The 13,766-nt window shown below is 41.8% G+C and overlaps 1 protein-coding gene across 10 annotated transcripts in view; it reads right to left on the bottom strand.

Annotated features, from left to right (window-relative positions):
* LOC116049225 (protein MTSS 1-like) overlaps nt 1–13,766 on the bottom strand; it is a 54,804-nt gene that overhangs the window by 4,136 nt on the left and 36,902 nt on the right. The window contains exons 7-16 of one of the 10 annotated variants that reach the window (XM_031298674.2): nt 12,802–12,813; nt 6,541–6,698; nt 6,164–6,271; nt 5,874–5,971; nt 4,054–4,318; nt 2,531–2,644; nt 1,875–2,120; nt 1,433–1,657; nt 550–709; nt 146–403 (exon numbers count right to left, since the gene is read on the bottom strand). In XM_031298674.2, the coding sequence (XP_031154534.1) occupies nt 146–403; nt 550–709; nt 1,433–1,657; nt 1,875–2,120; nt 2,531–2,644; nt 4,054–4,318; nt 5,874–5,971; nt 6,164–6,271; nt 6,541–6,698; nt 12,802–12,813 (1,644 nt within the window). The remainder of the gene's footprint in view (nt 1–145; nt 404–549; nt 710–1,432; nt 1,658–1,874; nt 2,121–2,530; nt 2,645–4,053; nt 4,319–5,873; nt 5,972–6,163; nt 6,272–6,540; nt 6,699–12,801; nt 12,814–13,766) is intronic. The other 9 variants (XM_031298677.2, XM_031298680.2, XM_031298676.2 and 6 more) reach the window with 9 other exon arrangements.

The raw sequence follows: 13,766 nt of genomic DNA, 5'->3' as shown, positions 1-13,766 counted from the left end.
GTATTACATTTATGTAACATTTATAAAGTGTGTTTTAAAAGGAAGTTATTGACATAAACCAACATGATACCTTACAACTTCAAGACAGTAAAAATGGAAAGATTTTAAGTGTACACATTCAATTGTGACATATATCAGTCGGTACCTGTAGGGGTAGGAGGATAAGCCCCAGTGTGGATAGGTGTGGGGGGATAGGGCCCTGCAGGGTAGGCTCCCTGTCCATGGTAGGGAGTCTGTGTGCTGGGCAGGCCGGCTGTGGAGGCCGGCCGTTTGCTCTGGAACATGAGTCGGTAGGACTGACTGATGTCACTGTTTCTGGGGATGGTGGAGGACTTGTCAAAGTCAGAGTGCTGCTGCTCAGGCTCCTGATCTCCGGCCATTGAGAAATAGTCATAGTCTGATACTAGAAAGAACAAACAGAGAGGTTAACAATGATCTGACGCAACAATATATTGTATATTTGAAAAAGAGAGGACAAAAGACAAAGAGTTGAGCAGTGTACTTCACTGAAAATTGGTGACCATTGCATTATAGATGTACAAGTGTTACCTTGTGAAGGAATTGTGTCTTCGGAGCAGCAGGGCGTGTTGGTCTGCGTGCTGTAGCCACTGGAACATTGGATGGAGTCTCTACTGGACCTCTGTGTGTCCAGCTCCAGACCTCTGGATAAGGCCAGAGCCAGTTCCTCGTGGGCCTCAATATCACCAGCCTGGAGCAATCACCCAATGAAAAAAACATTTGGTAGGGTCAGGAAGTCTCACTGTTTGGATACAGCCAGACACAATTCATTAAAGTAATTAAAAACATTAGGTACAGATCATGAAAGTCAGTAAATGGGAACATTAGTGGTAGGAGGCTCAATCATGTGGTCTAAATGCCATGATTGCAAAAACATCGGCTAGCTGGAAGTTGAATCTGAGGTCGCCTGAAACAGATGGCATTAAATGTAGACTGACCTATGTCAATGTGCTTTGTCCAGTATTTGCAGAATTAACAATCACTGAACGATTCTGATTTTGTAGCAATTTGCCACCTGCTGCAGCAAAGTACAAATTTTTCAGGCACAAAGACAAAACAGAATGTCTGAAATCATATGGAGCTTCTTTGCCCCTAACAACATAAACACGCAAAATATAAATCAGATGACTCAACAATTAATGGAGACCATATAGTAGTACTAAGGCCAACAACACACTTCTCACAAGTTGCCATTAAAAACAGCGACTAATTAAAACTACCAAAAGTCTCCATTCGAGTCTAAATGGAGGACAGAAAGGAAATGATACAGACAAAGTAAAAACAAGCTAAATGAAGAAGCACAACACAAAAGTGAATATGTGCCACAATTACCAAAAAATGAATGCCTGGCTGAAAGCGGGATTAGCTAAATGAAGGCAGGCTGTGTTTGTATGAGAGGGAGACTAAAACTGACCTTAAAAGGGGCACCCACAGTTCTGTTCTTCTCCTCCACCGATGCCGATGTTTGTAGTGCAGCCGGAGCTGGTGCTGAGGTCGACATTGAGGCCGGGCCTGAGGATGGTCTGCTATCATTACTCACACTACCATTACTGTCCACTACAGCTGGGGTCCCCTTGTCTTTCTTCCTCCTCAGTGTGTTGACCATGGGCTGATCATAAGGGCCTGGCTTAGCCCAGTCCTATAAAGAAAGACACGTCAGTGTTGATTGTTAATACTTTTCTCTGATGTGCTTCCCCCCTTATTTTCAGCAGCAGATTGAAAGTATGAAAGAAGGAAACTGGTGAACAACAACAACAACAACAGTAAAAATATGAACAAGGCTTGCATGTTGAACAAACCGTTTAACAAAGAGAACGGGAATAAGTTGATCATCGAGACCGAGGGGATGAACAAACCTTCCAGCTGGGGACTCGCGATGAAGGCACCATGGGGGAGCCCAACGAGCAGTTGTGAGGTTGGTCTGGCAGCAAGGCTGAGGCAGGACGTGACCATGAACGAGTGGGGCAGGACGAGGCGATGTAGGATGAGGAGGAAGGAGGGAAGAAGGGAAAGGCAGTGTCTGACCCTGAGCCCAAACTCCCCCCGTTGCTATGCATGTAGGGGGAAATGGCTGGACTGTAGTGGTCAAAACCATTGGACAACTGGATGCGTGCGCGTCAGTGGGAGGAGGGATGATAACAGAAACCGGCAAAATAGAACAAACACACAATGGGGTAGATTATTGAAAATCATAAACAGTGGAAAATAAAAACAAAACGGAACACATCACTGGGAGAAATCATTCACAGGAACACAAAAATAATAAGGGATCCATATTGATCACATCAACACAGAAAAAAAAGCTGAACTGAATGAAAACTGGAGGAACTGATGCACATGCCAGGGAGTTTGGAGGTTTCTTTAACATTTCTGTGATAAACCAAAGTCGATGCAATGTACAGCACAGTTTGAAGTTTAGTATGAGGAAGCTGCGGTGGGTGTATTGCTGGTACAACACAGACCTTTATGTGAAAGGAGGGGTAAAGGTTCTTGGTGGATGAGTGTGTTTCACCTTGTCAGTAGTGTGCTGAGGAGCACTAGCAGCAGCTAGAGGAGAAGGGGAGCTGCAGTCACTGTGGAGCTGCCCAGTCTCTGATACCTCAGAGGACCTGAAACTGGGACAAGGCTGGGACAGCGAGGGCAGCAACAAGCAGGCAGTGGGACCAAACCAGAGGGAGAGAGGGGGGAAAAGATGGGGAGGGGGGGATTGAGACAGACGGAGGGGAAGAATCGCAAAGACAGACATGTCAGCAGGTAGACAGATAGAGGCAGTTTGTTAGAGAGCACAGGGAACTTATCCACAGTTCTCAGCAGTTAGTGAGGAGTACAACCAAGTGTTTATAGAGGCTGTAGCGAAGGTGCACTGGGAGTCATACCAGCATTACTTGCAAGGACATCAGCAGTGTTGGAGTTTGTTAAAGGGAAGCACAGGCAAAGTTCTTCTTCTTTAGGAAGTTATAAGTATCCTCACAAAGTCAACATGTGTGAGGCATGACATTTAAAAGAAAACTATAAGCCCTGGTTATTTTAACATTAATAATATGATACTTACTCTCTGCCTATAGGGAAATAAACTTTTTGCATGCTGCCCTCCAGAAGGAGAATAGGAGTTGGGGCAAGCTACAGAACATCACCCTCCATAGAAGTGGGTTTTGAAAATGGATGGATCTTAAAGAGATCCTCATTAAGTGTCAGCCATGGCCCGGCCTTATTAACCCTTGGTTAAAGAGTGAGCCCCTGTAAACCCTGTTTAGCCATGAGACTGTTCTCCTTCGAACATCAACTACTGTTACTACACCAAGAATGAGGCAACGAGAGGGCTGATTCCTAGGACTGTACTGTAAATGGGTCAGGTATGGACTTGCCAAACCGCCGTCTAACTATACCAATGTGTTTTGGACAGGGGAACTCTGGTTGCTGGCGTGCTAACAAAATGTCAGCTAGTGCAGCCGCTTCTCATGGTTGATCTCAAACCACAAGCCCCACACAGATAATCCTATGGACTATCACAGTAAATATTATCTGAAACCTTGTGTCAGGTGGTTGGATAAAACTGTCAGGATTAGACACGCTGATAGAGACACAATCTTAGTGTCTGTAAAATATGCTGTTGACACTGTGACATGTCATTTTACTGTGATACATTTAATGAAAATACAACACACAGTATGCTCAAGCCAAACCACAGTCTGTCACAGCGGTCGACTCTTTAATAGCAGGATGGGGCTGACCTGTTTTGCCCTGGGCTAGAATGGAGGCAGACTAATTTCCTGAGCATTTATGTCATAATAATAATAGCATTGAAATGACTTCACCATGATCACATACACTTACGGCTGCCAGCTAACTGCCTCTCGTAGTGGCTGGGGAGATGTGCGAGAAAAGACTTGCGTGGATTGCTGGTTTGAGGTTTTCTCTCTGTCTCTGACTACAATAACTTGTAAATCATAGAGCATATGTGGTTTTATAGTCTTGTCTCAACCGTGTGTACATACCTATTATTGTTAAGTGTGTGTAGCGGAGGGCTTCTCTTACCTTTGTTTCAGCTGCCATGGGCGGGGAGGATTTGGACGACGTGTATTGGTCGTGGGATGAAGAAATGAAGCCCGAGTCGTGGGAGGAGATGCTAGAGAGCCGGGCTGGGGCCTGCTGGGGTAGTGTGGAGCTACGGTACCGATGGTAGGGGTGATGGTGGTGGAAGAGGTGGTGTGAGGAAGAGGAGGAAGAAGAGGAGGAAGGAGAATGAGAGTGAGAGCCACTGGATCCCCTGGAGTCACTACTGTTAACGCTGTTCAGACTACTGTGAAAGGGGAAGGAGTGATGGATGAGGGGAGGACCAGAGGAAGGAGAAGTTTGGCAGTGACAGGCGGGGTAAAGAGAATCAAGTGCACCCAAAGACATGGATTGAAGAAGGAAGGTTGGATAAGAAAGAGATAAAAGGAATAAAAGGGAGGGAATGAAGGCAGGGGATTGGGGAGAGACAGGGTGGGAAACTATTAACACAGCACACACCAAGATGCAGCAGGCAGTGACTGAGGCCAAATCCAGTCAAAACAACAAAACAAACCAACTTAAAAAGGCATGAAATCAAAATGACAATAATTACAGGCAGGAAATCACAGAATTTCTTGCCTATGGGAATATTCACACAAAACACTAATGAAAGGTGAAAAACAGCATAAAGACTGGGTCTAATTACTATGTGAACTGAGACTTGAAAGCAATAATCTGAATGTCTGTAGAAGATATAAAAATGGCATCTTGCGAAATCTGTACTATGAAAAATACATACAAATCATGTACAAAATTAATAAAATGCACAAGAACAAGGCAAAACTATACCTAGTTTAAGCTTCTAGTAGTAAAAAAAATAGTGACAATTATAAATTGCAAAGCATCAAAATCATAAAAGCGACTGCCTCACGATGATTTGTGAATTAACAAATCACCCATCTAAGGATCAAGAAAAAAAAAAACTAGCTTGTTATGGACTGAAACCATTAAACTGCTCCTCTACAGCGGGTTTAACATGGTTTCAGAGTCTGGAAGTCCTTCAAACATTCTCATCATGACAAAGTTTTGATTCAATCACAAGAAAACCCACAGCCCCAAAATTACAGTGTAGTTACAAGATTTTAACAGGACAAATGCAAAGCAATTCCCAACCCAGGCACAACATTTCATTCTTTAAACCAGAACAGTTCAGGAAAAATCAATGGGAGATGCACAAAAAGCAGGGAGGACAGATGGTAGAAAACAGAACAGTCTGAACAGCTACATAACAAAAAGTGTGCCGTTTTGTTAATTCTTTAAAAGTTCCCTACCTTTACTTTGACAAAGTAGGAACACTTAAACTGCATTTCTCAGTAAAGTGAACTAATGAACAATTATCACTAGCAAAGAGGAGATGAAGCAGAGATACAAAGAAACTAAGATAAAGAATTTGCAAACTACTCCATATTGACCACTGGGTGGCAGACAGAGTAGTCAACACAAAAGCTTTTCTCCATGTTCTTGTTCCCTACTGCATTACACTAATGTAAGCTGTCTCCATAACCATTGAAAGGGTCTACAGGACAAATTCGCAGATTTCAGTAGATACTATGTGTATACATGTGACACTTGACTAAAAATATAGACACTGTATACAGTTTTCACCTCCTCATTCCTCAGTTCTTGGAAATGGGTGAACAAAATAACTGGAGTAAATTCATTTTCCATTTGACATTATTTTCAAGCACACCGGGGCACAGAAAGCTTTTACGGTTACAGCAGGTAAATGTGTACTTAAAAGACAAAGTCTCTCTTTCACTTATTTATGCCTATGAGTCTTGTGATTGGCTGTCGCAGCCTACCTGCACATGCTAGACTTCCTGGACATAGTGGTGCTGGGGGATGAGGGCGGCGTTTGATATGACCAACTGTAGTCTGAGCCCTTAAGGTCCAAGATCACCTGAGAGGGAGGACGATATTAGTCATACTGATTAGTCATAGTGAAGAGGAATGGCACTAAACAAAGCTTTGTTTCATCAACAGAATAGAAGAAAAATAAGACACACAGGATCAAAAGGGTATGTATTTTGACAGTGAGATAAAGGGCAGTTGCATAAGCACAGACTGTCGCATCTTTGATATTTTTCCTCACCTGTTCACTAGCAGGGGGAAGCGTGTGTGGGTCAGAGGTCAGGGCTTTAAGGTCATCAGAGATAGCCTGGAGATGGGTGACCTCTCCCAACATAGAAATCTCCTCATCCTAAAAGAATAAACGGCAGAGAGAGAGAGAGTTGTGGAATAAACTCTCATACACAGTTTACACAACACTGAAAATAGTCCTCCTTAGATTAGTAGTGGTAGTAAAAAAAAAAGCTCTAGAAGTGTGATGAAGTAGAGGGTGTGAAAATGCATATTTCCAGTCTGTGGGATTAAAAGAAAAAGCAAAGACACTGTGGAGTGAGTTGACTTTCTGTTGTTCTCCGAGGGCTTTCTGAAGTCTAATTTCTCTTTCTCTGCCGCTGTACTCACCACTACAGGCCGCAGCATGGCTACGAAACAGCAGAACCTCTGTCTGTCCTCTATAAGAGCCTTCCTCAGGGCCTGTTTCTCAGTCTCTTCCAGCAGAATGTATTTATCACTGACATCCTGCATGGCGCTGTCCAACTGGGGTTGGATATCACCACGACCTTAGAACACACAAAAAGAATATATACATCACTAAAAGGTATAATAACGTTGCCAACTCACAAGAAAAAAACACATGTCTATGACTCTATTTACTACTTCACAATGTTTAAAAATCAAGGTACTGCGCTACATTTTACCATTAAACCTGATGGCCAATATTCTCTTTATTTTCCTCCACAACACAAACACTAAGGATAATAGCGTTATGCTACTGTAGCATGCATGGATGATCATGTAGCAATGAAAGAACATTTGGTGTTTTTACTACTGCTCTACATGTTAATCTTTTTATCATAGTACATTGCTATCTTCAGTGCTAGTATTTGAATGTCCCCACTACTTTTTGGCTATCACCTCAGCATGAAGGGCCACTCTTGTCACTGAAGTGTTTCCTGTCAGTTGTTCTGAGGTGGCAAAAAGGTTATCTACTTTAGGCTAATCTGTTGCTTGTCTTGGACTTCAATCCATTATGCAGAGATAGCAAAAAGCGAGATTTGCTTTGACTAGCTCTCTATTACTCTTTGTCAAACACCTAAATTCCAGTGTTTATAGACAGGGTTAAGAGAGACTGCGTCTGCTTACACAAGGTATCTCCAGAACCATCTGTTCCTTGTGCTGCCTATATCTCTATAAATATAAATAAATAAATATATGTTTGAATATGCGTATGTAAATCCAGGAATGTCTTCGGGCAATTACAGTCCCAAGGTGACCCTGTTGTTCAGCACTGTGTGCGTCTTTATGCTGCATGTGTATAGGTGCGTGTGTGCGTGATTGCATGCATTTCTGTTGGTGAGTGTGCAATTATGAGAGAGGATACCCTGAAGCCGAAACAAGCCCTCTTGAGCTCTCTAAGGAGGCAGGAAGGCTGGCGACTGTCCTAGATGACATGCAGTGGGCCTCAAAGGCATTATCTAACCACTTGACGCACACTTTGATACATCAAAAGGTTAAACCCAAAGTGAACAACTGTGGTCTGTCTGTCTGTTCTTGTGTCTGGGCAAAGATAACAAACACGGCATTTTATATGGCCCTATATCATGACAATCAGTTGTAAAGAAACACAGCTAGAGTTACACAGGCAAATCATGCTCACCTCAAATGTAAAACATAAGGATGTGTGCTCTTTCCTTTCTGATGTGTCAGTGCAGTATATACATTATGTATGATCCAGTATGTGGGGAGCTCCGTTTCCACTGCTTTATCTGTCCGTCAGTCAACTTGAACACAATTAAAATGCCAATTAACAATGGCTTCAGGCACGCACACACACACACACACACACACACACACGCACACACACACAAATACCAAGTTGATGGAAAAGCACCAAATGGAAACACTTACTGTCATTATGCACCCACTAGCACAACAGCTGCCCTTACTGACTAAATGTTTTAATCATTCAAGTGCAGTGTGAATGTTGATATGGGGTGAAGGTCTAGTATAACTCCTCACTATATATTGTTCTGGATTTAAGACAATGTTTGTACCCAAAGTGAGAAGAATGCAGGATTACATTGGACTGTTTTTTCTATTCTAGGCAAGATTAAGTCTAGTGTAGCTGCTTAAGAGTTTCAACCAAAATACCAACAGTTATTGTCATACTTTTTGGTTAACATATTGATGACATGGTAAATGTGTAAAAGGACTAACATTTGTAGTTTTACGGCAACTTTTCAAGTATACGAACACCACAATTATGAGTCCTGTGTAGAGAGTCCTTAGCCCTTAATGGTTGTTGACAAACTGAGTTTCCATATGGAGAGAATCCATTCACCCAGCTTGGTTTGGTGACTGTAACACTGAGAGGAATGTGAGTTATGTGTGTGTTTATGGCAGTTCCTCCTATATTACACTATGGAGAACCACAATGGAGAAGATGGACTGTAGAAAGTCCAAATTGCATTTCAATCCAAAGGCCATTTTTTGAGCAGACACGTATACAGTTACGTTGTACTGTAAGGTTTTGTGGTGCACTGGCAGTATGACTGAGTCTGAGAGGGCTAGACGGGCCTCAGTCATTGGTCTGGTTTCCACTGCAGGACCAAACTCATTATTATTTACTCCCCCCCCCCCCCAGGCAAAATTAGGCCTTTTCCATCTTTTTTGCCAAGGAAATTAATTGTAAGCTGGGCTGACATTTCAAAGAATGTTTTAGTCACTGGTTATAAATAGCCAATCACTTAGGTAATGCAAAAAAACACATATCAAGTGCATCTATAAATTAAAACGTACAGTTAAAATTATAGAACAATACTCAAAGTGCTCATATTATGCTTTTTGGCTTTTCCCTTTCCTTTATTGTGTTACATATCTTTTTTGTGCACGTTATAGGTTTACAAAGTGAAAAAGCCCAAAGTCCACCCCAAAGGCACTTACCATCTCCAACAGAAAACACTGTTCACAAACTGCTCCAAACAGCTCTATTGTAGTCCAGCCTTTACTTCGTGATGAACGTGCGTCACTTTGTAACACATGTTAATGCTCGCCTAGCTGCTAGCATGGCACGCCCTCATACTCTGCTTCTGACTGGCTAGTAGTCCTTACCTAGCTACTGCTCATGTGCGACTCCCAACAAAAATGGAACAGAAGTGAGATGCCTCACTCTGTAGCTAAAACAGAGAGCTCAACACACAGGGTGAAAAGAGGAGCTGCAGCAATGTACAACAACAAATATATGGTGTTTTTTGAAAATTAAACCATGTAAACCTATTCTGATATAACCTCTAAATATAATTATGAACCTGAAAATGAGCATAATATGAGCACTTTAATACCTGCCCTAACAACAAAATATGCCTTGAGTGAATGTAGCCTCTGTTGTAATGCTCAGGGATATACTGTACGTTACGCGCCATTAAGAAACATTCCCATCACAGCCATGTTTTCATTAACTCTGTTTAAGATAAATAAACAACAGTTTAAACTTAAGGCCTTAGTTGGCCTCAATATACTGTAGAAAAGTGAATTTTCAAGTCCCAAAGTCAGAGATTCTGTGGTGTCTCCTTGGCATGCAGTAAAACGAGGGAGCATATTGTATTCTGGTTTTCACCCACAAGTTCAAGTCTTGGCAGACTGTATTCTCAACATAACCACAGTGGGTTTGGACAGACACTACTGTAAGTTGAGGCACTTTGTCTGAGACAGATGGAAAGCCAAATAATTTCCTTGTTGCTGTTTTGGTAGTGTCCATGAGTATCTTGCGTAGTGCTTCACATTATCACAATCAGTGTCATGATTACTTCCTCGTGTACTTCTGTTAAAAGTTGACCCATCAAAAAGCACCTTAGCCCTTCACTCATTTAATTACATGAACAAGTTTAAATCAAGCAAGCAAACAGATTTAATTGCGGCTGACTGACTAATATTTGAGTTTGAAAGTGAATCACAAGGCTATCAATTCCAAACATCCATACACTCATGATACTAGCTCATGTGGAAACTCACCATGAAGAGTGAATATTATAAACATTCTTTCAACTAACCACACAGATTGAAAAATATGTTTAATATTCAATCAAATGCCATTGTTATTACTCAATCAGCTTGAGGTAGACATCAGTGTTGATGTAAAAGACGTAATTGTAGGGATGGAGGGGGTTGCGCACACACAAACATAAGATGTCAACTTGTGGTAAGCAGAGGGGTTATTAGTGCTGAACTGAACACATTCCCGGTCTCTGTGCCATAACTTCTGCATCCGTGCTTGTGCAACTATGTGAATTACAAGGCCCTATTTGCTACTTCCTCTTTTTCTTCAACCACAGACAAACACTGAGGTTCATTAAAGGTCAATGGGCACTGACTGCACTGTAAACAAATCCACCCTGAAACATATTTCACTACAAGCCATTTCAGTGTTCAATAAAAGGACAATTAGTGTTTGTGACAAGTAGTGTAGACTGAAGGATGACTAAGCGATGATATACTGTAGATGTCCTGTGTGTACGTCTGTTAATTGAACCAACACACGAGTCTCCAAAATATAGTAATACCAAAGCACACACCACAACGTCCTCTAATGCACTTTACCAGTCAATTCAGATAAGCTTCATCACTTTATTAGGTAGATTTCATTGGTTAATGCGACTAGTGAGCTAATTTGCTTATCCACACTTTAACACAACAGTCAGGGAAGCAAAGAGGAGAAGTTTTGAAATGGTGCACGCAAAATACTGTACAGCACATATTCAGTAGATGATTTTGTGATTATTTCTTTTCACCTTTTATTAAGATTGGGTTTTTTAGAAGATTTTCTTTTTGTGGACATTTTCGGCCTTTATTTTTGACAGGACAGCTGAAGACATGAAAGGGGAGAGAGAGAGAGAGAGAGAGAGAGAGAGAGAGCGAGCGAGAGGAATGACATGCAGCAAAGGGCCGCAGGTCGGAGTCGAACCCCGGGCCTGCTCCGTCAAGGAGTAAACCTCTATATATGGGCATCTGCTCTATCAACTGAGCTAACCGGGCGCCCCCTTTCATTAGATTTGCTGTGTTGTACAAGCTATTATTTATCAGAAAGTTTTAGGTTAAAAACAATAAATCAAGCAGTAGTCTCATAAATCTAACTGATATTTTATAGGCTTAGTTGTTGTTTACCAAACACAAATATATGTATATGCTATGGTAGATCTGCACAGTCTGCACACTTGTAGATACTGTGCACACACACGGGAATGAGATTAGCTTCTTCAGCTTTCACATGACCGATGATTACATTAGGTTGCAGTCACAGGCTGTTACTTAGCAAGGCTGGGGTCTGAGGTCAGAAAAACACCCTCACAAGACACGTATCAGAACATCAAATATACACTAGCCAACACAAGCGGACAGATGGGGTGTTATTTCGGTGTGTAAATGGACAGCTCTTCCTTTAAGTAGCGTGACTAAAACTAGTAGCCCTTGATTTAAATGTTTGTGTGAATTTCTGTGGTACAATGGTCACAGAGTTTACATACTTCTTGGGTTAAAGAGGTGCATTTAGGTTAAGTGGAGGAAAGATGGTTGCCAAACAAGATGAAATTATTTCCAATTTATAGGAAACAAAGACAGCAATCTCTTTTTATTTCCTCCCTGTGAGCAAATATATAATAGAAGCAAGCACTTTACTGTATATATATAACCACGCACACACACACACACACACACACACACACACACACACACACACAATTTAATGACTTCATTTACAACTATTCAGTGTGGACAGGTTGTAGTTAAAAGTAAGAAGCATCACAAAGCATTACAACTTTACAAAAAAGTTTTGTTCTGGCCACACTTCCTTTTATTGGTTTTGTCACTAGGTGGCTTACTGAAGACAAGACAAAATGTGCATATGTGTGAGCAGAGCAAAGGAACAGAAACTTGCCAGCATGGACCATACTTAAGGCGGACAACACAGTACGGATACAAATTAAAATGGTAATTTGTAGACATTAATGTAACATTACAGAACTGGACCAGTAAAGCAGAAGGAGTCACGCACTGGACAATTTCAAGTCTACTTAGGCTTCCACCTCACCTGCTTTCCTCTCTTTCCTCTTTAGACCACAGCTTGTTTTTACTATCACTGTGATACTGATTCACTGAAGACATTCTCTTTTCTATTTCAACTCTCAAGTGGGTCAGAGCAAAGGCTCAGTAAAGGAGCACATCTCTGTTTCTTGTTCAATTTCCTTTTCAAGAACACTTCATTACTCCAGGTGCTCAACAACATGGGGCCTCTGACCCAGAACTACAGACAGCAAATGAGAGAAGCCATAAGAAAACAAAAGAGAGGATGTATAGACAACAGTAAAAAGGATAGATCTTGGGTTTCTGTACCTTTAAGTAAAAACCTATAGGGAACCACAGCTTCTCAGATGACTATATACAGTATCCTAATGTGCCAATATGAAGTTGCAGCGTCAACAATAGTTGCCATATCTGTGGTGGAAAATTGAGCATGACAATATTCACAGTAGCACCATCCAAACATATTTCATCTTTTCATAAAACTCAGTATTGATGGTGGCTTGTTCACAATGCAACCAAAATGCTTGGTTAAGCATTATAGTGTAAGCAACAACCTGGACAGTGTGTCTACTCCACAAACTGACTTACCTAGATTATCAGCTGCAGTGCAGCGTAAGGAGAAGGATGGTATCAGAACCACATGGGGACAGGGAGAGGAAAAAGATGCAAGTCAACTGAAAGAGTGCCAGCATTTAACACCAATGCATCACCTAAATGTGCAGTCTTGTATGTCTTGATGCCATGTTTTAAGCATTTGTATGCCTTAGTAAATCGTACAAGAGTAAGACAGGCTGAGCTTTACAGATATGCCTTTCTCAAAGACATTAAACCTTTTGGAAGGTCAAATACCACGATAAGTTGATTGATTTGGCAGTTGCATTAATTGCCACATTGCCAATTCAAAAACAAATGCCAAATATCAGCAGGTTTTGTTTTCTACAGATGACACTGTCTGATACCAAATGTATGCTGATATGTTCGTACTTTAATACTAACACCAAAATTCCACCAACTGCGGAACGGCTGCGGAACGGCTGCGGATCGGCTCCGCTGCGTGTCGGCTCCGTGCTCCGCCATCCTTCAATACCCACCGGGTCCGGATTTGTTGCGTAACGGCTGCGGCCATGACTGACTGACAACTGACAGACTTTAATGGAAACCGATTGACTCCGCCGCCGTTCCGGAGCAGATCCGCAGACGTTACGCAGTTGGTGGAAATTACCCGTAACAGATGACACAAAATGGGATTAGGGTTACTGCTTCCTTCCTCACTGGCACACTGGTCCATTGGTCAGTGAACTCAAATACATCAAGACAACGCCTTTCAAAAAAACATCTGACATTTGACTGGACATGCTTTGTAAATTAAAACAAAAAGGAGAGCAACGTGACAACAATCCCAGTGCTGACAAGTATGGTCTGTCTTGAGCTTATGCCAGCAGTGTTTAATGATAACCAAAGTCATGCAAACAGCTGTAGGGGAAGAACACCCATCTTAAAGGGACAGTTCAGCCCCAAATCAAAAATACTAGTTTTACTCTTACCTGTAGTGC

Source organism: Sander lucioperca, chromosome 10 (assembly GCF_008315115.2).
Source record: "Sander lucioperca isolate FBNREF2018 chromosome 10, SLUC_FBN_1.2, whole genome shotgun sequence".
NCBI lineage: Eukaryota > Metazoa > Chordata > Actinopteri > Perciformes > Percidae > Sander > Sander lucioperca.
The sequence above is the reverse complement of the archived record's forward strand: the minus strand, read 5'-3'. Positions and strand labels throughout refer to the sequence as shown.